This window comes from Medicago truncatula, chromosome 1 (genome assembly GCF_003473485.1).
Source record: "Medicago truncatula cultivar Jemalong A17 chromosome 1, MtrunA17r5.0-ANR, whole genome shotgun sequence".
Lineage (NCBI taxonomy): Eukaryota > Viridiplantae > Streptophyta > Magnoliopsida > Fabales > Fabaceae > Medicago > Medicago truncatula.
The window spans coordinates 5958847-5983043 of record NC_053042.1 but is presented as its reverse complement, the minus strand read 5'-3'; the positions used below and the strand labels follow the sequence as shown (position 1 = coordinate 5983043).

Sequence of the window (24197 nt, the reverse complement as noted above, 5' to 3'; positions counted from 1 at the left end):
TTTTTCGTTAAAAATATTGTTGATAAATGAAATGGCCCCATTTCAACCCTAATAACTGCTAAGTACTCTTTTTCTTCTTCATTCACTCAAGAGAGGTGGTTTAGAGCCAATTTTTGGTTTAAGATCATCCATCTATATTGTTTTTTTTCCTTTTATTTGATTTAAATAAGTGATTTTCACATAATTTAATTTTTTCCTATCATTTCGTCATTTTGTTGTGACATTAGTTCTAATGTTGTCTTAATGCGATATTTTGTTTATTTGTTTGTTGTGGTGTTCGTTTGGTCCAAATTGTAAGATTAATTTCTATTTAAGGTTTTCTTTTTTTGGTTAGAAGGCTAAGAAAGACTTGACCAAAAAAAATAAGAAGGCTAAGAAAGAAAAGAAAAAGACAAACAAAAAACCAGCAAAAAAAATATTTGTTAAATTATTTTAAAAAATATTTAAAAAAAAAAAAAAACACATGCAGGACAATCAAATACAACCAAAAGTGTGTTCTTGAATCATGAATGGAAATGATTGATATTAGAGTATGAATAATCAACTATAGTTAGTTGATAGGTAAATTAGAGTTAGTAGTTTGGTTAGAAGTTAGTTAAACAGTTAAACTCTATATATAAGAACACTCGTGTATTATTTCATCATCTTTTATCAATCTATTCATTCTATAATGAGTTTCTATGAGTATCTCCTATATGAATACTCTTATGCTTGCTTTTTTACTGATCACTATGATCTTTATCCATCGGATTTCATGATTAGTAACAATTGAGTTCCAGTTAACAAAGTCAACCAACTTTCTTCACTTTCTAACATGTTATAGTTATAGTATACACTCCATTGATCCACTTTCTTCTTCTTATGGCTTCTTCTTCTTCTTCATTCACCTACGATGTTTTCCTAAGCTTCAGAGGCACCGACACACGCTACACATTCACCGGCCATCTTTACAAAGCTCTCCATAACAAAGGAATCATGACCTTCATCGACGACGATCATCTTCAAAAAGGTGACCAAATCACACCCTCACTTCTCAAAGCTATTGAAAATTCAAGAATTGCCATTGTTGTGCTATCCAAAAACTATGCGTCTTCGTCTTTTTGTTTACAAGAGCTTTGTAAGATTCTTGAAAATGGGGGTTTGGTTTGGCCGGTTTTTTATGAGGTTGAGCCTTCGAATGTGAGGAAGTTGAGTGGGAGTTTTGGAGAAGCTATGGCTGTTCATGAGGTTAGGTATAGTGATGATGTTGATAGGTTGGAGAAATGGAAGAAGGGTCTTTACCAAGTTGCTAATTTAGCTGGATTTCATTACAAAAATGGGTTAGATTCTTACAATTTTTTGCTTTTCCTATTCTAGTCATTACTATTAGGGTATATTTGAATTGGGATTGACTTATTTGAACTTATTTACTGACATACGCATTTGTAAGACTGTTTAGGAGTGCTTATTTCCATAAGCTCTCTAGGATAACTTATGAAAACAACTTATATTTTCATCACAAGAAGGGGTTAGACATATTTTCCTCTATGTACTTTTCAATTTTTTTTCTGTATGTTTGGATTGTCTTATTTAAACTTATCTAAGCCCTGTTTAGTAAAATATGGCAAATGGTTGATAAGCTAGCTGATTGAATTTTTAGTGTTTGGTAAAATTAATGGTTGAACTAGCTTATAAATATGTTTAATTTTTTTTTTTTGTTATAACTAAGATATCATGAATATAATTCAGAGAAAAAAATGATAAGCTATAAGCTACTTGAAATAGCTTATAAAAGAAAGGTATAAACCAGTAATGAAAAGCTATAAGCTTGTGAGAAAGAACTGTTACAAAATAGGTACATTTTGTTTGTATGAGCTTATATGATATAAGCTATCCACTTTAAGTTCAAAAGTTTGTCTTGCCAAACAGAGTCCTAGTGGTAGAAGTATTTGTGAATTGTGATATTATTTGGGAGGGAAATAGATCATGACATTTGCATAAATTGTTTTCAACTCATATCCATAAGCTCTCTAGGGTAACTCATGAAAAAAATTATAGTTGATAATAAATAGTTAGACTTTATTTTATCTTTTTTTTAACGTCCTATCTTTTGTCATAAAAGTAGTTTATCCATAAATCCTTGTATGATAAGCCCTTATGCTATAAGCGTATAATTAAGTTGTTTATCCAAACATGCCATTGTAGTTTGGATTGAAAGTAAAGGAAATGCACTTTTAGTGTAAACTAGTTTTATAGTGACATGCAATAAAAATCCACTATTTTGCCGCATCACTCTACTTTTGTAACAGCGCTTTAAAATAAATGGTATGAAAGGGAAAAATAGAGGGCTTTTATTGAATGTCACTGTATAAACTAATTGAACTAATGGCGTGTATGCATATTAAACTCTTTCATTTTTAGTTTGAACAAATAAGTGTTCAAAATATAGACATGATGCAATAACATGACTGTTGTTGACTTATTGGGTAGGGATGGATATGAGCATGAGTTTATTGGGAAGATTGTCGAACAAGTCTCAAGAGAGATTAAGCCTCTTACTATACCTGTTGTTGAATATAGAGTTGGACTGGAGCCCCAAAGGAAAAATGTACTTTCACTTTTGAATGTTGGTTGTGATGACAGAGTTGCCAAGGTAGGGATCCATGGAATTGGTAAAACAACTCTTGCTCTAGAAGTCTATAATTTGATTGTCCATCAATTTGAAAGTTCATGCTTTCTTGAAAACATTCAGGAAAATTCAGAGAAACATGGGTTGATATATCTCCAAAAGATCATTCTTTTGGAAATAATTGGAGAGAAGGAGATTGAGTTAACAAGTGTTAAACAAGGAATTTCAGTAATACAACAAAGGCTCCGGAAAAAGAAGGTTCTTTTGCTTCTAGATGATGTCGACGAGCAGAAACAATTGGATGCAATTGCTGGAGGAAATGATTGGTATGGTCTCGGCAGTAGAGTCATCATCACAACCCGGGACAAAGGGTTGCTATTGTCTCACGGGGTTGAAAGTACGTATGAGGTCCATGAATTGAACAAGAAGGATGCTTTTGAATTGCTTAGACAAAAAGCATTTAAAACCAACAAAGTTTGTCCAAATTATGCGGATGTTTTGAATCGTGCCTTGACTCATGCTTCTGGCCTTCCTTTGGCTTTAGAAGTAATAGGTTCTCACTTATTTCATAAAACAGTAGAACAATGTAAATCTACATTAGATCGTTATGAAAGGATTCCTGATAAAAAGATGCAAACGTTGCTAAAAGTGAGCTTTGATGCTTTGGAAGAAGAAGAGAAAAGTGTTTTTCTTGATATTGCTTGTTGCTTCAAAGGATATGATTTGACAATCGTCAATAAAATGCTTCATGCTCATCATGGTGACAACATGGAAGATCACATGCAGGTGTTAGTGGAGAAATCTCTCATAAAGATAACCGAGTCTCGTAGCGTAACATTACATGATGTGATAGAGGACATGGGAAAAGAAATTGTTAGACAAGAATCACCGAAAGAGCCTGGAAAGCGCAGTAGGTTATGGTGCCCTGAAGATATAGTTCAAGTTTTAGAAGAAAATACGGTGAGAGTGAATAAAATTCGCATGGATGATTCTTCTTTTCAACTTCAACCTTGATTTAGCTTTGTTCATTATTACGGTCACTAATGCCTACTTGACAAATTTTCCCTTTATAATATTAAGCTCTAGCATATATACATGTATATGGGGTTGATTTGTGTTTTTTTTTTTTTTTTTTTTTTTTTTTTTGTGTTAAAAGGGAACAAGTAAAATTGAAATCATATATTTGGATTCCTCCATTGAAGTAAAATGGGATGAAGAGGCTTTCAAGAAGATGGAAAACCTCAGAACGCTAATTATTAGGCATGGTGCTTTTTCTGAAAGTCCCAAATATCTTCCAAATAGTTTGAGAATTCTGGAATGGCGGAAATATCCTTCAGGAGGTGTACCATCTGATTTTTATCCCAAGAAACTTGCCATCTGCAAAATTGCCTTTGACTTTACATCATTTGTGTGGGGAGATTTCTTAAAGAAGGCAAGTGTGATGAATTTTATATCCCCCATCTTATATCAATAAATTACTCGAATATTAATCCATTCTTACTAGTTTGGCTGTTCTTCTTCTTTTTTTTTTTTTTTTTTTTTTGCAGAAGTTCCAAAATATGAAAGTTTTAAATATAGATAATTGTGGATTCTTAGCACGGATGCCCGACATATCTGGTCTCCTAAATTTAGAAGAACTTTCATTTCAATATTGTGAGAACTTAATTACAATGGATGACTCGGTTGGGTTGTTAGCTAAACTTAAAATCTTGAGAGTTGGAAGTTGCAAGAAGCTCAAGAGTCTTCCACCTCTCAAGTTGGTTTCGCTAGAAGAACTCGATCTTTCATATATTGATAGTCTCGAGAGTTTTCCACATGTGGTAGATGGGTTTCTTAATAAACTTCAAACCTTGAGTGTTAAAAATTGCAACACTATTAGGAGTATTCCACCTCTTAAGATGGCTTCACTTGAAGAACTTAATCTTTTATATTGTGATAGTCTCGAGTGTTTTCCACTTGTGGTGGATGGGTTACTGGAGAAACTTAAAATCTTGAGAGTTATAGGTTGCAGTAATATCAAAAGTATCCCACCTTTCAAGTTGACTTCACTAGAAGAACTCGATCTATCATATTGTAATAGTCTCACAAGTTTTCCAGTCATTGTAGATGGGTTTCTTGATAAACTTAAACTCCTAAGTGTTAGATATTGTTGCAAGCTCAAGAATATTCCACCTCTCAAGTTGGGTGCTTTGGAACAACTCGATCTTTCATATTGCAATAGCCTTGAGAGTTTTCCACCCGTGGTGGATGGGTTGTTGGGTAAACTTAAAATCCTCAAAGTTTTTTGCTGCAACAGTATTATTAGTATCCCACCTCTCAAGTTAGATTCGCTAAAGGAACTGCATCTTTCATATTGTGATAGTCTTGAGAATTTTCAACCAGTGATGAACGGCTTGCTAAAGAAACTTCAGTTCTTGAGTATTAAAAGTTGCATTAATATCAAGAGCATTCCGCCTCTTCAATTGACTTCTCTAGAAGAACTAGATCTTTCAAATTGTCAGAGTCTTGAGAGTTTTCCGCCTGTGGTTGATCAGCTGTTGGAGAACCTTAAATTCCTAAGTATTAGATACTGCCACAAGCTCAGGATCATTCCACCTCTGAAGTTGGATTCTCTGGAACTTCTCGATATTTCATACTGTGATAGTCTTGATAGTTTTCCCCATGTGGTGGATGGGATGTTGGAGAAACTTAAAATTATGAGAGTTAAAAGTTGTAGCAATCTCAAGAGTATCCCACCTCTAAAGTTGGCTTCACTGGAAGAACTTGATCTTTCATATTGTGATAGTCTCGAGAGTTTTCCAACAGTGGTGGATGGATTTTTGGGTAAACTTAGAGTATTGAGCGTCAAAGGTTGCAACAAACTCAAAAGTTTTCCACCTCTCAAGTTGGCTTCTTTAGAAGTACTTGATCTTTCATATTGTGATAATCTCGAGAGTTTTCCTCTTTTGGTGGATGGATTTATGGATAAACTTCAATTCTTGAGTATTATATATTGCAGCAAGCTCAGGAGCATTCCACCTCTCAAGTTGGCTTTACTGGAACATTTTGATCTTTCATATTGTGATAGTCTTGTGAGTTTTCCACCTGTGGTGGATGGGATGCTAGAGAAACTTAGAATCTTCAGAGTTATAAGTTGCAACCGCATCCAAAGTATCCCACCTCTCAAGTTGACTTCCCTAGAAGAACTTAATCTTACATATTGTGATGGCCTCGAGAGTTTTCCACATGTGGTAGATGGGTTGCTGGGTAAACTTAAGGTCCTTAATGTTAGATATTGCCACAAGCTCAAGAGTATTCCACCTCTCAAATTAGATTCGCTGGAACAACTCGATCTTTCTTATTGTGATAGTCTCAAGAGTTTTCCACCTATTGTGGATGGACAGCTGAAGAAACTTAAAATCTTGAGAGTTACAAATTGCAGCAATATTAGGAGTATCCCGCCTCTCAATTTGGCTTCGCTAGAAGAACTCAATCTTTCATATTGTCATAATCTTGAGTGTTTTCCACTTGTGGTGGATCGGTTTCCAAATAATCTCAAAGTCCTCAGTGTTAGATATTGCCGCAAGCTCAAGAGTATTCCACCTCTCAAGTTTGCTTCGCTAGAAGTTCTTGATCTTTCATATTGTGATAACCTTGAGAGTTTTCCAAAAATATTAGGAGAGATGGAAAATATAAGACAAGTTCACCTGTATACAACTCCCATAAAGGAATTGCCATTTTCTTTTCAAAATCTTACTCGACTTCGAACATTATATCTTTGTAATTGTGGAATTGTTCAGTTACCAAGTAGCATTGTCATGATGCAAGAACTGGATGAGCTTATCATAGAGGATGGGGGATGGCTATTCCAAAAAGAAGACCAGGGTGACAAAGAAGTCATCTCAATGCAGTCTTCACAAGTAGAATTTCTTCGTGTCTGGAACTGCAACCTTTCTGATGAATCATTGGCAATCGGTCTTATGTGGTTTGCTAATGTTAAAGAATTATACCTAAGTTGGAGTAAATTTACCATTCTCCCCAACTGCATTGAAAAATGCCACTTTTTATAGAAGCTTTTCTTGGATAACTGTGAGAATCTTCAGGAAATCAAAGGGATTCCGCCAAACTTAAAAACTTTTTCGGCCATTAACTGCATATCTTTGACTTTGTCGTGTACAAGCAAGTTTATGAATCAGGTCTTGATTTATTTTTCTTTTTTTTAGCTTAGTTGATTTGATAATTGATATTCTTCTTAATGTCCCTAAAGACCTAAACTTTTATGAATTATCTATGACTTACAGGAACTCCATGAATCTGGAAACACCAGTTTTGTTTTTCCGCAAGCAGAGATTCCAAAGTGGATTGACCACCAATGCATGCAAGGACTGTCAATTTCATTCTGGTTTCGTAACAAGTTCCCTGCCATAGTTCTTTGTGTTGTTTCTCCATTGACAAGGGATAATTATCAACCTAACGTGAAAGTGTTCATCAATGGCAAAACATTTTTCTACAGGGATGTCGAGGCTGACTATGAGTGGCCGATATCGTTTCATTTACATATTTTTCATATGCAAATAGAAAAATTCAATGATGATGTGGATGCAGCACTTTTAGAAAATGAGTGGAACCATGTGGTAGTTGACTTTGGGTTTGAATTCCATAAAAGTGGAATCCATGTGTTGAAAGAGAAAAGTAGTATGATGGATATCCAATTCACCAATCCAGAGAATGATGTTAATATGGGGGTTACTCTTTAAAACCAAACTCTTAATCTTAAGCTTTGATTCTGATGTGGATAAAAGTGAATGGGATCAACTCTACCAATTCCAAGACTCCACCATGTAGTTATAAGTATTCCTACAAAGATACTCATGGCCATTATGTTCACACAGGATGTTGATGTAAGTATATCGATCATTATACACAAACTGTTGTAATATTTTCTTCTTGTTGAATATTAATCTGTTTCATTATATGTTTCAAAAAAAATAATTCTTGTAGAGACATCTTTACATTATTTACTGATTGAGTTTTAATTATTTCAGCTCAGTACCGAATTTTAATTTTTTTTGTTTCTAGTTCTTGGAAGTGTAAAAGGGGAAGGCTTGGAGATGGATCTTTCGGCCGTGGTTGCGCAGAAGTTGCTGATTATCTGCATCCTGTTTTGCAAATAACAGTTTCTGGCCATTATAATTTTCTGGATATCTTGGGAAGCATGCCTACTGGTGGGTCTCTTTCTGTGTTTACAGTTGATTAGATCTTTGTAGTGCATTTAGAAAGTTAGTCTCTACTAGTGCACGGCTTCATTTCAGTCACTGCAATATGTGAGATGATTTACTTGAAATATGTGTTTCCTTGTTGGCCAAGGTGAAAGAGTTAGACCTGTTTCATACATTACAATTTCTACCTGCATACATAGTAGAAATTCTTTTTGAGAATTTAGAAGGATTCATCATGTGTAGGAGCATTCCCTCAAAAGGCTGTACATCCTTGAAAGATTTAGACCTCACACTTCTTGCTGCATACACCAAAGATTTTAACTTCTTCAGATTCAGTGGAATCTGTAAGGATTCTTAATGACAAAAATGCTTCAAGCCTAACCGAAGAGGCTATGCAAGCTTTGCAAATAGTGTAAGACTTCATCTTCATTGATGCTTCAGTTCCATTGCATCCTGAATAGTGTACTGTCATGATAACCTGCTTAGATTACCTCTCCAATTTTTCTGCAGATGATGATGACATATCAGGAGAAACGTGAACACTGATACAAGAAGCCTTGATGGAATTCAAAGCTGGATTAAGGACTAAAATGAATCAAGTATGAAAATCGATTCTGAATTGCTGCAAGCTGATGGATTAGGAATCAGATTCGCAAGCTGATTAATCACCATATGATCAGCTTCCGACGTATATAGCATAATAAAGATTTGTAAGCTTTCTTTCAACAACCAGTTGGACCAAACCACTTTACAAACAATCCCATGATGCTGATCAGTGAAAGGAATTTAAGTTGGGAAGATTAGTTTACTTTTCTTACCCTTACCAGGAAAAGTGTAAGTTCAAAGACAAGACATTAATGCATGTTTCCCTACCTAGGATTCAAAGTTAAGCTAACCATTGTTTTAAATGATTTCCTAAAGAAAAATTAATGTTATTGTTGTCACGTTTAAGTCAAATGGTAGCATGTCAATACCCTTGTCTCAAAGTTGTTGTGTTATTATTCCCTCTCTGTCACATATAGATAGAAATGTTTTTTTTTTATGCGTATAGACCTTTAAAGTTCCTGAATGTGGATGCAATTATAGATGTGTGAGAGACCACAGGGATGGTCAAATCATAAGGGGGAACAAGCATTTGTTTTAGGCCCCCTAACCAACTCTACATATCTCACTAATTTTATGATATACCTAACAAAAATTGCATATATGAAATCTCTTACAATTTATTTACCTAAAACTTCTTTCTGATTTAGGTATTATCTTACCTTAGACCAGTCTTTAGGACCTTAAGACTATAATCCATTTCAATTAATGAGATTAACTAATGAATTCCACTATTGTTAATAAAAACAAGTCAAATACTAAAACGTACTAGCACTCTATTTGCAAAGATGGGATGAGATGTGAGTGTTTTGCCTTTTCTTTTCCTTTTTATTTTTCCTTTCTTTATGGTTGAAGGGAGGATTGTCATAATTAATTCACCATCCTTTTGGGTCATGAATGTATACTATATTGACTCACCTTACAATGTATCATAACAAAGTTGACCTAGTCAATGCTTAAAAGTAAAAAACAAAAGTACAAAAATGAAGAGAAAAAAAACATGGATAGAAATACTAAACATCCTATGAATAGGAATCTTAAATATCTTGTGTATAAAAGTCTAATTATACAAAATGTATGTAACAATTGGTCTCATGTATTGGCCAGACCCCACGAAGTTAGTCTAATCGTGAAAGGGATAACATGAGACATGAATTGTGATAGTTTACCATATATTCTAATGGTTGTAACCATACAAAATAAAAATATTCAACGAAATCATTTGGTGAGTTATGAAACACTGACGTGCAACCTATACATATATTTTGTACTATCAACAAAAAAACGTGACAAACAAAAGGAGTTTATGATTAAATTTAAACATCATGAATTGGTGGAGCTTCAAAGTTCATGAACAAAAATAACCTCTCATCTTTATTTACACGTAGGAAATTGACAGGGCAACTAATTGTTGTTGTTGTTGGTGAGCCTCCTCAACTGCTCTCAACACAATTTTCTCGATTTTGTTTTTGCTTGCCACAATCCATATTGCTGTTTTACTACTCTATCCCTCCCATATGGTCCCAAAGTGATAAAAGAGGAAAATGAAAACATATATCATATAATACATTTGTCTCTTTTTATCATTTTTCAGATATATTAAGAAAAAAAGAGTCGTGTATTTAATCTGTAAATTTTCCTTAAAAAAAATGTAAATTTTGTATATAAATATTACCAAATCGTCCTTTGAATATATATGTGTTCAATTCCAACATTTTATCTTCTAAGATAAGTTAGTAATATTAATAATCAGTATATTTAAAATAATAATATTGTATCTAATAATTTAAAATAGAGCTTATATTTTTCATTTAGAAATTGTAGGTTTACATAACATAACCTGAAATATAAGTAAAGCAATTTCATTTTGTTCACATCTCCAATATTGTCTAATTAACAAGGAAAGGACAAATGGAGCTATATAAATGGTTAGTCTTGCTTTGAGAATTACTTATAAGTCATAATTCTCTAACAACTACTTCCTAATCCTTGCTACTTAAGCTAATCCTCATATTTAACTACTAACACATCCTAATTTATGAAAGAGGGATTCATTTACATATATAGTGTGTAGTCCCCTCCATTTTAGGCACTGTTATTTCTCCTATAACATTTCACTTTAAAGATGGATGTTTCAAATCTTCATAAGTTGGTGAAGACAGCACCATCCAAAGCTTTGATTATGAGATTCAATTTGTTATGTCTTTCCATCTTTCTCATTGTTTATGCAACCCTTCTTCTTCGTCCTTCTTCTTCAGTCTATTTCGATAATGCAGCCTCGCTTGTTCGATGCTCATTGAGAGAATGCCATCACAAGGTAAGGTGAGCCTATTCTAATGGCATGGCATCCCTTTCTCATCTTCTTTTGTTTTTGCTCTTTGTTTTTCAAGTTTTGTTCTATTTTAATGTGTACCAAACAATCAAACATGGAAATAAATCTTTTATATTTTTGTGATCTTCAACTTGTAGGGAGAAGATAGCATGAAAATGAAAGCAGTATTGGAAGAATTACCAAAAGCAAAATCAAGGAACCCAAAGAATGGAACTAAGATAGAAGTACCAAGTTTTTTAGGCGAAAAAATCGGTAAGGGAATTAAAATTGGAATGGTGAACATGGACGAAGACGACGATGTAAGCGAATGGAACGTACATGGAGAAACAATACCAATTAATTTCGACAAAGTATCACAATTTTTCAACTGGACAGATTTATTTCCCGAATGGATCGACGAAGAAGAAGAAAGCGATGTTCCAACATGTCCCGAGTTACCAATGCCCGAATTCGCAACATATGAAAACATGGACATAATAGTTGCAAAGTTACCATGCAAGTATCCATTAGAAGGGTGGGGGAGAGAAGTTTTAAGGTTACAAGTTCATCTTATAGTTGCAAATATGGTTGTGAAGAAAGGAAAAAAGGATTGGAAATGGAAGAGTAAGGTTGTGTTTTGGAGTAAATGTAGACCAATGTTAGAGATTTTTAGATGTGATGATTTGGTTAAACATGAAGGTGATTGGTGGTTTTATGAAGTTGATGTAAAGAAGTTGGAGCAGAAAATTTCTTTGCCTGTTGGGTCTTGCAATTTGGCTTTACCTCTATGGGAACAAGGTATGTATTCTTACACAAAATTTTGCATTACATTAAAATGGTAAAAATCAAAAGTGAGTAGTGATTATTATTACTTGAGTTATGATTAAAAACGTTTATGAAGTAAAAAAAAATAGTAAAAGTAAATTTTTGTAAAAATTTTACTGAAACGCGCCAGGTAGGGGTCGAACCTACGACTTTCTGCTTAGGAAACAGACGCTCTATCCACTGAGCTACAGGCGCTTGTTTGTTTTTGTTTCTGTTAGTATTTGAATTAAATAATGATGATATATAAATGTGTTTATTTGAAGTTTATGATGAGACTTTTTTTTTCTCTCTCTTTTATTAATAGACCAATTCTTAATTAATCTTTTCCTTTTAGTGGAGGACGGTTAAAATTATAGTCAAATTATATTTTGTTTGTGCTTCAAAACTGTAGCATTTTTTTAAGGAAAAAAATTCATAACATGTTAACCACTACATTATGTTGCATGCATGACCCTAACCAACCACTGTATATTGACTTGTTCTGTTAGTAGTTACTTGTTTTGTCAGCATTAATTTGGTCTTTGTCTCAACATAAGCTTGTTAATATTAGTTCAACATCTTGGTCTACCCAACCCAAAGTCTTGTTTTCTAAGAAACACTTTTCCTACGTTACAATCAAAGTTGCTTTTTCAATTCTTTGATGAAAAATAATTTAGATTGGAGAACACACACCTCTTGTAAATTTGGACCAAATAACAAGTATCTTTCAAATTTTTTACATAATAAATAAATTTAAAAATCTTATCTTATCTTATAATTATAAAAGTCGGTCATATATAATCTTGTTAGAGTGTGTCTAATATATTTTACTCTCTTCGCCATTAATTGATACTATTATCTTAAATGAAAAGATATTTGTTTTCTTTGTTAAATTATAATAACATAGATAAAAAAAAATTTGAAAACAAAATAAAACTATAACAATGTAAATAATTAAATAAAAAATAGTGTTGATTTTGCAGGGATTGACAAAGTATATGACATATCCAAAATGGAACAAAACGTAAGAAGCAAAACAAGAGCAAAACATGAAGCCTATGCAACAGTACTTCACTCCTCAGAAAGCTACGTTTGTGGAGCAATAACACTTGCACAAAGCCTCTTAAAAACAGGAACCAACCGTGACCTTATACTTCTCATCGACAGCTCCATCTCCGTCCGCAAACGCCGTGCACTGGCAGGTGCCGGTTGGAAGATTCGAACCATCACCCGAATCCGAAACCCTAGAGCAGAAAATGGAACATATAATGAGTACAATTATAGTAAGTTTCGGTTGTGGCAACTTACTGATTATGAGAAAATCATCTTTATAGATTCTGATATTCTTGTGCTGAGGAATCTTGATATTCTCTTCAACTTCCCTCAAATGTCTGCCACTGGGAATGATCAGTCTATTTTCAACTCTGGCATCATGGTTATTGAGCCTTCCAATTGTACCTTCAGGTAGTTTCTTAAATTATGTATGTTAATGATGTTGTTATGTGCAACAAATTTGAGTCAAGTAAACCAACAAGTCCGTCCTTGATCTTCTAACAAATGTTATCTTATTGTAGCGTGCTTATGAGCCGGCGCCATGACATCGTATCATACAATGGAGGTGATCAAGGGTTCCTAAATGAGATATTTGTGTGGTGGCATAGACTTCCAAGGAGGGTAAATTATTTAAAGAATTTTTGGGCCAACACAACAGTGGAAGCAAGTGTGAAAAATGGATTATTTGCTGCTGACCCTCCAAAACTATATGCTATCCATTACCTTGGTTTGAAACCTTGGCATTGCTATAGAGACTATGATTGCAATTGGGATGTAATGGATCAAAGGGTTTATGCTAGTGACGTGGCACACCAACGTTGGTGGAATTTTCATGATAGAATGGACAAGAAGTTACAAAGTTTTTGTAGGTTGACAAGACAACGTAGGACTGAGTTAAATTGGGAAAGGAGAAGATCTAATAAGATGGGATCACTTGATTATCATTGGAGGATTAATGTCACAGATCCTAGAAAATCTGGATCTCTTTTGATGGATTAGATTATTATACAACTTCCTTTTTGTATTTTTTTTCCTTTTGCTTCATTTTTTGTTTTTGTTTTCCTTATTCTCCATATATCTTGTGCCTTCTGTATTGTATAGAGACATATTCATGTGAAAAGCATTTCATGATGATTATTTATAATGCTCTAGTGTTTCTCCAGCTAAGGATACATGGTGCTCACTACAACATGATTATGATATAGTAACACTTGAAAATTTTAACTAAATCAAGAAAAATGTTACTGATTAAATTTAGTAACACTTGAACAATTGTTAGGTAAAGCCCCTGTACTATCTCTTTGACCTTCTTTTACTTCAGTAAACTCGGAAAAATTTGATTGACCCTAGTTCAGCTATGCTGGCGCTCGCCCAACTTGCTATTGGCTAAAGGGAATTTGTCTGCTCCTAAATCGCCTATTTTCCGATATTGTCTAACAGTTAGTTAATTATGAGCAATGTGATGATGCGACATAAATTGAAACTACTACACGTAAACAGTGTCATCATTGTGCCGTAAATATAGAAAACTAACTATTAAAAACCCTTTTTTGACTTGCGATTGGCCAAAAGACTAATGATATGTTTGTTTCCACGTTGAAACCGCTAAACGTACGAGTGGAAAAAAGTTAGGAATTCTAGAGTTATAAAATCACTGCACGGTGAGATTGCCTTTGGACACAAGAAAAGGGAGAGAAACGTGGAAACAAACAAAGTCTAAGCTAAATGCATAGCTATGCCAAAGTAAATTGAATTTTACAAAGTCTGCACCGCAAGCTAAATGCATAGTTATGCTAGAGTAGAAGAATTTTACTCATGCATTTAATGCCTTGTAGAAACGTTGGCAGTTGGTTGTTGAATTGTCCTTGGCTTGAAATCCATTTTTTTCTTCCCAAAATTTATATTTTGTGACAATATATTTTTCACCAGCCTATTATTTGGGCACCCCTAAATTTTATACACTCCTTCAATACCTTATTTTCTTTATATATGGTGTCATTGATGTGTTTGGTTGTCCACCAAACATTTTCCATTTAGAAATTGTAGCTGGACACTAACTGAGATAAAAGTGAAGCAATTCCATTTTGTTCCTTATGTTTAATATTGTCTAATTAAAAAACAACGAAAGGTCAAATGGAACTACATAAATGGTTAGTCTTGCTTTGAGATTTACTCATAATTATCTAACTGCAGCTTCCTAATCCTTGCTACTTAAGCTAATCATCATTTTTAACTACTAACATATCCTAATAATATATGAAAGAGTAACACATTTACATATATAGTTTGCAGTCCCCTCCATTTAGGCACTATTATTTCAGCTAACATTGCACTTTAAAGATGGATGTTTCAAATGTTAATAAGTTGCTGGTGAAGAGAGCACCATCCAAAACTTTGGTGGTCCGATTCAATTTGTTCTGTTTTGCCATCTTTCTGATTGTTTATGCAACCCTTCTTCTCCGTCTGCCTTCTTCGGTCTATTTTGATAGTGCAGCCTCACTTGTTGGATGCTCTTTGAGAGAATGCCATCACAAGGTAAGGCGAGCCTATATCGCTTAAATTTTCTAGGCCGATCAATTTAGTCTATAAAATTGTCACAAATTAACTAATTTGATTGAGTATTTTTAATTTTATGATCAAATTATTTGACCAGTACAATTTCAGAGACCATATTATTGTATCCGACAGTTTCTTAGACAAAATTACTGATTCTGTACATTTTTTCCGGCTATTTTGAAATGTGGCCTTACCATAGGAATATATCTTGTATATTTGTGTGATCTTCAAACTTGCAGGCAGAAAAAGGCATACAAATTAAAGGGGTGTTAGAGGAATTACCAAAACCAAAATCATGGAAGCCAAAGGCAAACGGAACTAAGATAGAAGTACCAAATTTTTTAGGCGAAAAAATTGGTAAAGAAATGAAAATTGGAATGGTAAACATGAACGAAGACGACGACATAAGTGAATGGAACATACATGGAGAAATAATACCAATTAATTTCGATAAAGTATCACAATTTTTCAACTGGAAAGATTTATTTCCCGAATGGATCGACGAAGAAGAAGAAAGCGAAGTTCCAACATGTCCTGAATTACCAATGCCAGAATTTGCAACATACGAAAACATGGACATAATAGTTGCAAAGTTACCATGCAAGTATCCAGAAGAAGGATGGGCTAGGGAAGTTTTAAGGTTACAAGTTCATCTTATGGTAGCAAATATGGTTGTGAAGAAAGGGAAGAAAGATTGGAAACGGAAGAGTAGAGTTATTTTTTGGAGTAAATGTAGACCAATGTTGGAGATTTTTAGATGTGATGACTTGGTTAATCATGAAGGTGATTGGTGGTTTTTTGAGGTTGATGTAAAGAGATTGGAACAGAAAGTTTCTTTGCCTGTTGGGTCATGTAATTTAGCTTTGCCTATATGGGAACAAGGTATGTTATCTTCCATAATATTGTAGTTTTTCATATTTTGTTTAGCAAAATTTGCATTACACTGGCAAAAATCAAGACTAGTCAAGTCTGTATTGCTTGACTAGCAAGTAATCTCAATATAAATGAGTTGTAACAGATTTAAATCACTAATGAGATCAGTTTTACAACACATACATTCGTCTCTAAACTCTCATCATCTTAATTCATATCTATCACTCGTCATTAGATTACTTAACAAACAAGAAACATTGCAAGCTGGGCTAACAACTTTCAAATTTCTTGCATTATAATAATAAACATTGCATTATAATAATAAACATTATTATGTTCTTTATAAAATTATAACATAAATAAAATAAAAATAGAGTTGATTTTTACAGGGATAGACAAAATGGAACAAAATGTAAGAAGCAAAACAAGAGCAAAACATGAAGCCTATGCAACAATCCTACACTCTTCAGAAAGATATGTTTGTGGAGCAATAACACTTGCACAAAGCCTCCTAAAAACAGGAACCAAACGTGACCTTATACTTCTCATTGACAGCTCCATATCCGTCCGCAAACGTCATGCCTTGAAAGGGGCCGGTTGGAAGATTCGAACCATCACTCGGATTGGAAACCCGAGAGGAAAGAATGGAACCTACAATAAGTATAATTATACCAAGATTCGTTTGTGGCAACTTTCTGATTATGAGAAAATCATCTTTATAGACTCTGATATTTTGGTGCTGAGGAATCTTGATATTCTCTTCAATTTTCCTCAAATGTCTGCTACTGGTAATGCTCGATCCATTTTCAACGCTGGGATGATGGTTATCGAGCCCTCTGATTGCACCTTCAGGTAATTTTTAATTTATCAAGTAATTAATTTATGAGGATTGGTAGCAAGTAGTAACACACTCTTAACACACTATTTTATATACACATTCTTTTATGTGTATATAATGTTGTTTTATTGTAGTGTGCTCATGAACCTGCGCCACGACATCGTATCATACAACGGAGGTGATCAAGGGTTTCTAAATGAGATATTTGTGTGGTGGCATAGGCTTCCAAATCGGGTAAACTATTTAAAGAATTTTTGGGCCAACACAACAGTAGAAGCAAGTGTGAAAAATGGCTTATTTAGTGCTGACCCTCCAAAACTATATGCTATTCACTACCTTGGTTTGAAACCTTGGCATTGCTATAGAGACTATGATTGCAATTGGGATGTGGTGGACCAAAGGGTTTATGCAAGTGATGTGGCGCACCAACGTTGGTGGAATTTTCATGATAGAATGGACAAGAATTTACAAAGTTTTTGTAGGTTGACAAGACAACGTAGGACTGAGTTGAATTGGGAAAGGAGAAGATCTAGTAACATGGGATCACTTGATTATCAATGGAAGGTTAAAGTCATTGATCCTAGAAATTCTGACTCTCATTTGATGGATTAAATGTTTATACAACAACATTTTTTTTCTTCTTCTTTTGCTTTATTTGTTTCTCGTTTTCCTTAATTTCCTTATATGTTATGCCTTTCATATGATATAGAGACATTCATGTGAAGAGCTTTTCATGTAGATTATTTATCTTTGAATAGTTGAACTTTGATTCAATAAAATTTTGTTTTGGGTAAAGAAATGTAATGATTAATGACATACGTTTTTTTTGGTGGTGTCCGGGGTTTGAACCCTGGACCTTGCATATATTATGCATTGTCCTTGCCAACTGAGCTAAGCTCACGGGGACATTAATGACATAAGTTTGATTACACTGATAAGTCTCAAAACTATATAATAATAATAATAATAATAATAATAATAATAATAATAATACAAGTTACACTGATTCCACCAGTTCTGACTTCCTAAGGAAGTGTAAGCCATACTTTCTTGGCGCTGTCAGCCACGCTTTGTTTGAGATCCGTTGCAGGGCATGTGAACTTCTTTTTAAACGGGCTTCTTCCTAGGTCATTCGCTTGCGACCACTTACTGGAAAGACTTTGCCTTATCCCTATCCCTTGTTTGCTTTATTTTCCTTGCCAGATTTCCTTTCAAAACTACTGCTTGTCCTGTTAGTCTGTTAGATCGCATGGACAGAACTCCTAATTCCTAATTAATGACTGGCAAGGGAAAGATAACAGCTGGCAAGGGAAAGATCAGCCCCATAGCGTATTCAGGTATTTCCGCAATCGCATATTCTAGGCCAGTCCAAGGAACAAGAGTAGGATGTCATTGAACTTGAATAATCCAAGGAGCTTTTAAAATGTGACTTGTGATTCTGAAAAGCCTAATAACACTAAATTTATTAATAGAATTTGACATTGATCCCTTGGAATGGTTGCCAGTGAGATTAATGTCACTTTCAAGCATAGAAACAACACAGTGCAGACAAATGATTTGATCCTGAAACCTTATTTGATTTCCGCAGGACCAGATAGTTGCGAAAATTGAAGTAACACCAGCCAAAAGAACATCCCAAATTTATGACTCAAATTGTGGTTTTTCAGTTATTGCTAGGAACATAGAATATTGTCCGTATAAAAGATTCATAGATTAAGCCAATGAAAATTATGAAGCCTTTTAATGTTTAGATCTATGTATAACTTATTGTGTTGTGCTGGTCTCATGAAACTTAAAATTGACAGCAGATTATCCTAAAATTTTTAAGTATTTAATGTGGAATATTTAGGAGATAAAAATGACATTAGCAATGATGCATTTGTAATGAGCCTGAATTGATGATAACAGCATACTAGCTATACGAAAATAACATAATTGAAATATGAAACAATGTTCAATACTGTACAACAGTTACGCAGGGTAATGCCATGAAAATACATATTTTCTGACTCTTTTAGAGATCTCCTTAAGCATCAAGAATGAGAAATCACTTTACAGCAGAAAACTACGTAAAATTAAAGACCAGACCAACTCAACTGTCAAATTGAATGTCTTGTAAACATGCTTCAAATAGACTTAACAAAATCATTCCTTAAAGCTAGTTTTCATGCACCAAATTTTTCCACTTGTGTGCTAATTGAGAAACAGTCTTTCTAGAAGACCCATCTTCTTGAAGTGCATTAGTAGCTGCTTCTTTCAATTCCTTCATATTATTGCGCAATTTCTCACATTCTTCCCCTTCCATGAGACACTTGATCACCTTAGAAACCTCTATCCTTTCCACAATGCCATTTTCATTAACTCTTGGCCTCACTCCCACCTTTAGGCCCTCACTCAGCACAAATGCATTCATTCTCTGCTCAGCAAACAGAGGCCATGTGATTAGTGGCACACCATGCATCGCGCTCTCAAGGATTGAACTCCAACCACAATGACTCAAGAATCCACCAACTGATATGTGACTAAGGATTTCAATCTGAGGTGCCCATGATGGAATAACCATTCCTTGCTCCTTGGTTCTCTCCAAGAACCCAGATGGTAAAACCTGCGAAAGATCAACATCGTTTTGTGCTGAAAGATATGCACCACATGCTGAACTACTTGGTGCTCTTACAACCCATAAGAATTTATGATTACTCAATTCCAAACCAATAGCTAGCTCATCAGTTTGTTCTTGTGAAAGTGCACCACCGCTTCCAAAAGAAACATACAAAACTGAACAAGGCTGCTGTTTATCTAACCATGTCAAACACTCCATACCATTGCTACTTTTATCAGATTTTGTTCCCAAAATATTTATGAGTGTTCATGAAATATTTTCTACATTAAACTATCTTCACCTAAAAAAAAAAAATCACATATCAATGCAAGTGCTACATGGGCGGATTGAGAGGGTGACCCCATGTGACCATGGTCTACCCCCTCCATCAAGATCTTCTTTCTTTCTCACCCAACAACCTAGATCTGCAGCAAGCACAAGGAAGACTCATCCTTAATCATGTCGTGATTTTTTTTAATTCCTTAATTATGTGAGATTTTTATGTCCCCTCCATCAAGATTTTCTTTCTTATTCACCCAACAACCTAGATCTGCAGCAACCACAAGGACACTAATCCTTAATCATGTTGTGATTTTTTTTTTTTTTATTCCTTAATCATGTTGAGATTTTTATGTTCATGATTGTAGTATGATAATAATACCAGAGCGTGTGTATAAATTGAAATTAGGCCATTGATGGAAAAACATACGACACCACAACGACGAATGCATAAGCTTTTTCATGCTTGAATTTTCATCAGGTTCATCCGCAAATTATTCGAAATAGCTAGAACGTTCTTAAATTTTATAATGTTCAATTAATCTAGTCTCTCCATCAAGTGTAGTCGCGGAGTTTCAAGTCTAATGTCACCTATAGAAATGTCGAATTTGATTGATTTTTTTTTTTAAATGAAAGTCATTAAAAATTATTACATTGTCAAATTGATCCTTAAATTAAGGTTTAAATATGTTTTTAGTCCTTGCACTTTCATCAGATTTTGGCATTGGTCCCTACACTTTTTTTTGTTTGGAATTGGTCCCTACACTTTGTAAAACTATTGGTATTGGTCCCTGCACTTTGTAAAAATATTGATATTGGTGTCACGTGGCGTGAAATGATTGAGCCACGTGGCACTCCGTTGGTTTTGTGTTTTTTTTTTAACAGAAAGTTAACCGAGGGACCAATACCAATATTTTTACAAAGTGCATGGACCAATGCCAAACAAAAAAAAGTGCAGGGACCAATGCCAAAATCTGATAAAAGTGCAGGGACCAATGACACATTTAAACCTTAAATTAATTCGTTACAAATCAAGACGATGTTGTATTATATTAGTAACAAGTAAATCCTTTCAAAAATTCATTTTTGGAGTGGGAACAATCAAAAGGTTTGAGATCGCCTATAAAGAACTTTTGATTTTGAAAACATAGTTCAAATTGTTCATGGATTATGTTACTTACCGTCAAATCAACCATGAAATCGGCGTTTAACATTACGTTAACGGAAAGATTTGATCAAGTGGTTAAATTGATAGAATATTATAAAATTCAGAGACATTCTAGCTATTTCAAATAATCTAAGGATGAAATTGATATATTTGTGAAAATTTAAGGACGAAAAAGTCTATTTAGTCCCACAATGACACTACGATCAACCATTTGCTAATGTATGTCCATCTCACTAGCACACCAATTGAAACATGTGACTTCGAAATTTTTCAAACGGAATACCAAATTAACATGCTACTAAGATCTCTGTCCTCTAACTCGACTCATTTGGAGTGTTTGATAAAAAAAAAATTGCATGAAAGAGATAAAATTGTATATTTCGACTAAGAAATTTGAAGAAAAGTGATCATTAACCACGGATTGTGGTTATTCGTGTTTTGTTGATCTTGAATTTGCAACATTTGTTTTTGTTGGAAGAAGAAGAATTGGCTGGGTTTGAATTATGGAATAAAAATTTTGCATAAAGAAAAGATAAGGTAAGAGAAGAGAGAGTAGAAATTGAAATGGTGTGGACGAGTGTACAATGCACTTGTCATTGATAAATATCAAAAATTGAACTAAACAAATATTTATCATAGATAAATAAAAAAATGAAGAATAATTGTTTGTCACTTATAAATATAAAAAAAAAATATTTGTCAACACAAATAGTATGTAATTATGAAATATGTGATTTTTTTTACACAGAAAACAAATCTATAAAATAAAAGAATGAATCTCCATATAATGAGCTAATTATTTTGATAATCATCTAGCTAATCCAATATTAGCTAACATTTCAGCATCAATATTATCTTCTCTAAAGATGTGAAAAAACTCTTAAGTTCATAAGCTTTGTTAGCGATACACAACTCTTCCTACAACAATTACTTGTAGGCCAAGGAACAATAGAAACATCGTTGAAGGCTAGAACTACAAGTTGAGAGTCACATTCATGTCAAAGACTAAACAACCTATTTTTGAAAGAAACTTTAATAGAATGCATTGCATCATCCAACTCAGCCAAAAGAGAAGAACCAAGATCAATGTGATTAGTGAAACAACTCCATGAAAGAAGCCATGGAGTCTCTCGCTAAAGATGCCACCACTAGCTGCCAATTTCGGATTGCATCTAGTAGCGCCATCTGAATTGCATTTGATCGAGGAGGATGCGATTGAACTTGAATAATCTTAGGATCTTTCGAAATGTGACTTGTGATTTTGAAAAGCCTAATAGAATTTGACATTGATCCCTTGGAATGGTTGCCAATGAGAGCAATGTCACTTTTACTTGTAGAAACAACACTGCAGATTACAACAATTAGGTAGATTATCCAAATATTTAATTATTTTATGTGAAATATGAGGAGATAGAAGTGGCATTATCAATGATGCATTTATAATGAGCCTTAATTTTGATAACATAATCAAATATGAAACAATACATAATACAAGTTGTGTAGATATTGAAGAACCTGACCAGACCAACTCAACTGTGAAATAGAATGTCTTATAAGCATGCTTCAAATAGACTTGACAAAATCATTCCTTAAAGCTAGTTTTCATGCACCAAATTTCTCCACTTGAGTGCTAATTGAGAAATGGTCTTTCTAGAAGACCCGTCTTCTTTGAGCGCATTAGTAGAAGCTTCTTTTAATTCCTTCATATTATTGCGCAAATTCTCACATTCTTCTCCTTCCATGAGACCCTTGATCAATTTAGAAATTTCCTCCCTTTCAACAATGCCATTATCATTAACCCTTGGCCTCAGTCCCACTTTAAGGCCCTCACTCAGCACAACTGCATTCATTCTTTGCTCACCAAACAAAGGCCATGTGATTAGTGGCACACCATGCATCACACTCTCAAGGATTGAATTCCAGCCACAGTGACTCAAGAATCCACCAACTGATCTGTGACTAAGTGTTTCAATCTGAGGTGCCCATGATGGAATAACCATCCCTTGCTCCTTGGTTCTCTCCAAGAACCCAGGTGGTAAAAACTGCAAAAGATCAACATCATTTTCTGCTGAAAGATATGCACCACTGGCTGAACTACTTGGTGCTCTTACAACCCATAAGAATTTATGATTACTCAATTCCAAACCAATAGCCAACTCATCAATTTGTTCTTGTGAAAGTGCACCACCACTTCCAAAAGAAACATACAAAACTGAACAAGGTTGTTGTTTATGTAACCATGTCAGACACTCCATACCATTATTACCAGATTCTGTTCTTGTTTGGATAATGGGTCCAATAGGGTACACAGCAGGGTTACCACTTCCTTCTTCTGTCAGTGCTTCTATAGGACCTTTTTCAATTTCCAGGAAGCTATTAATAAGTATGCCATCAACAGAACAGAATCTTTTAATACGTTGGAGTAAGAATTTGTAAGATTGGCTCGATCTATCTTGAGCTTGGGCAACGAGATCCCGACCACGAATTGGTACACAACCTGGTGCTTGAATAGGTTCTGGCAGATCTCTGTACTCACATGATGTTTCCTTATCCAATTTGAGCAAATAGAAGTAGAAAGACAAAGTGGTGGCTGCAGGAGGGAAGTAAACATAGGACAACATGTTGAACTCCTTAGCCAAATCTAGTGCTTCGGCAGATAAAGAATCAACCACCAGTGCCACAGGGGGAGTCCTTAAAGTTAAGGAGTTCAATGCCTGATGTAAATATGGCAGAGTGAGTGTCGTTGCGAGATGAATTTGGCATTCTACACTAGTCCCTTGAGGTAGGTCGTTGGGATTCACAGGTGGAAGAAAAGTGTAGCCAATGTTTGATGGAAGAGTTTGAAGGAATGACTTTGAGGCACTTGAGGGTGATCCAAGTGTAGGAATGAAGCAAGTGACATGAAAGTCTGGATGGAGCTGAACAAGTAGCTTGGAGAATTCAAGAATAGAGACTAAATGGCTATACCAAGCACCTGGAATAACAGCAATGTGAATTGTTTTCTCCATGAAAATTTGTGGTTAAGTTCACAGAACACAAGGTAGACTGTTGCTTTTGTTTTGTGGGTTGTGAAAGGAAAAACTAAAAATAGAACTCACCTAACTATGCACGTGCTGCAACAGCAAGTCAGCAACATGTGTTGGTATTGATGTACTAATATTTACCATATTTTAATTCTAATAGTTTGATTTATTTAATGAGGGGATGTATTCCATTCTTGAATGTATTTCAACATCAAGGAAGTCAGTCACGCAAATAGTTACGTGTAGTGCAATGATAAAAGACCAATCTATCTTTCCAAGTGATT

At 34.4% G+C, this 24197-nt stretch overlaps 4 protein-coding genes and 1 non-coding gene across 7 annotated transcripts; 3 read left to right on the top strand and 2 right to left on the bottom strand.

Annotated features, from left to right (window-relative positions):
• The first annotated feature begins 669 nt into the window (after positions 1-669).
• LOC11443802 (TMV resistance protein N) lies at positions 670-8848 on the top strand. The gene is made up of 7 exons (XM_024775356.2): positions 670-1319; positions 2470-3568; positions 3765-4040; positions 4156-6783; positions 6889-7488; positions 7667-8218; positions 8317-8848. The coding sequence occupies exons 1-4, from the start codon at positions 862-864 to the stop codon at positions 6655-6657; spliced, it is 4335 nt and encodes a 1444-aa protein (XP_024631124.1). The 5' UTR covers positions 670-861; the 3' UTR covers positions 6658-6783; positions 6889-7488; positions 7667-8218; positions 8317-8848.
• Positions 8849-10300: 1452 nt separating this feature from the next.
• LOC11412568 (UDP-glucuronate:xylan alpha-glucuronosyltransferase 2) lies at positions 10301-13766 on the top strand. 2 transcript variants are annotated; one of them, XM_003589149.4, is made up of 4 exons: positions 10301-10726; positions 10879-11518; positions 12508-12988; positions 13099-13766. In XM_003589149.4, exons 1-4 carry the CDS (start codon positions 10535-10537, stop codon positions 13574-13576), a joined length of 1791 nt encoding a protein of 596 aa, XP_003589197.1. In that variant the 5' UTR covers positions 10301-10534; the 3' UTR covers positions 13577-13766. The 2 variants fall into 2 exon arrangements, with proteins under 2 accessions (XP_003589197.1, XP_003589198.1); XM_003589150.4 differs by having other exon boundaries at positions 10302-10731.
• TRNAR-CCU (transfer RNA arginine (anticodon CCU)) lies at positions 11668-11740 on the bottom strand. The gene has a single exon. It is a non-coding gene; the product is annotated as a tRNA-Arg (tRNA).
• Positions 13767-14599: 833 nt separating the features above from the next.
• LOC112417484 (UDP-glucuronate:xylan alpha-glucuronosyltransferase 2) lies at positions 14600-17614 on the top strand. 2 transcript variants are annotated; one of them, XM_039832794.1, is made up of 5 exons: positions 14600-14727; positions 14863-15112; positions 15373-16015; positions 16396-16858; positions 16979-17614. In XM_039832794.1, exons 2-5 carry the CDS (start codon positions 14918-14920, stop codon positions 17454-17456), a joined length of 1779 nt encoding a protein of 592 aa, XP_039688728.1. In that variant the 5' UTR covers positions 14600-14727; positions 14863-14917; the 3' UTR covers positions 17457-17614. The 2 variants fall into 2 exon arrangements, with proteins under 2 accessions (XP_039688728.1, XP_024629100.2); XM_024773332.2 differs by having other exon boundaries at positions 14600-15112.
• A 1146-nt stretch (positions 17615-18760) lies between these two features.
• Positions 18761-24073, bottom strand: LOC11418161 (hydroquinone glucosyltransferase). The gene is made up of 3 exons (XM_039830545.1): positions 22487-24073; positions 21996-22235; positions 18761-19696 (listed from the first exon to the last, which is right to left on the bottom strand). The coding sequence occupies exons 1-3, from the start codon at positions 23896-23898 to the stop codon at positions 19003-19005; spliced, it is 2346 nt and encodes a 781-aa protein (XP_039686479.1). The 5' UTR covers positions 23899-24073; the 3' UTR covers positions 18761-19002.
• Positions 24074-24197: the final 124 nt, after the last annotated feature.

What these genes read in the sequence shown, in the direction of transcription:
- LOC11443802 (XM_024775356.2), top strand. Translation starts at nt 862, where the DNA reads ATGGCTTCTTCTTCTTCTTCATTCACCTACGATGTTTTCCTAAGCTTC. An exon ending in GGATTTCATTACAAAAATGG is followed by an intron (nt 1,320 to 2,469) that starts GTTAGATTCTTA and finishes CTTATTGGGTAG; the next exon opens with GGATGGATATGAGCATGAGT. An exon ending in GGGGAGATTTCTTAAAGAAG is followed by an intron (nt 4,041 to 4,155) that starts GCAAGTGTGATG and finishes TTTTTTTTGCAG; the next exon opens with AAGTTCCAAAATATGAAAGT.
- LOC11412568 (XM_003589149.4), top strand. Translation starts at nt 10,535, where the DNA reads ATGGATGTTTCAAATCTTCATAAGTTGGTGAAGACAGCACCATCCAAA. An exon ending in TGAGAGAATGCCATCACAAG is followed by an intron (nt 10,727 to 10,878) that starts GTAAGGTGAGCC and finishes TTCAACTTGTAG; the next exon opens with GGAGAAGATAGCATGAAAAT. An exon ending in TTTACCTCTATGGGAACAAG is followed by an intron (nt 11,519 to 12,507) that starts GTATGTATTCTT and finishes TTGATTTTGCAG; the next exon opens with GGATTGACAAAGTATATGAC.
- LOC112417484 (XM_039832794.1), top strand. Translation starts at nt 14,918, where the DNA reads ATGGATGTTTCAAATGTTAATAAGTTGCTGGTGAAGAGAGCACCATCC. An exon ending in TGAGAGAATGCCATCACAAG is followed by an intron (nt 15,113 to 15,372) that starts GTAAGGCGAGCC and finishes TCAAACTTGCAG; the next exon opens with GCAGAAAAAGGCATACAAAT. An exon ending in CCCTCTGATTGCACCTTCAG is followed by an intron (nt 16,859 to 16,978) that starts GTAATTTTTAAT and finishes GTTTTATTGTAG; the next exon opens with TGTGCTCATGAACCTGCGCC.
- LOC11418161 (XM_039830545.1), bottom strand. Translation starts at nt 23,898, where the DNA reads ATGGAGAAAACAATTCACATTGCTGTTATTCCAGGTGCTTGGTATAGC. An exon ending in AATTTGGTGCATGAAAACTA is followed by an intron (nt 22,236 to 22,486) that starts GCTTTAAGGAAT and finishes TGTAATCTGCAG; the next exon opens with TGTTGTTTCTACAAGTAAAA. An exon ending in TCCATGGCTTCTTTCATGGA is followed by an intron (nt 19,697 to 21,995) that starts GTTGTTTCACTA and finishes ACTCATAAATAT; the next exon opens with TTTGGGAACAAAATCTGATA.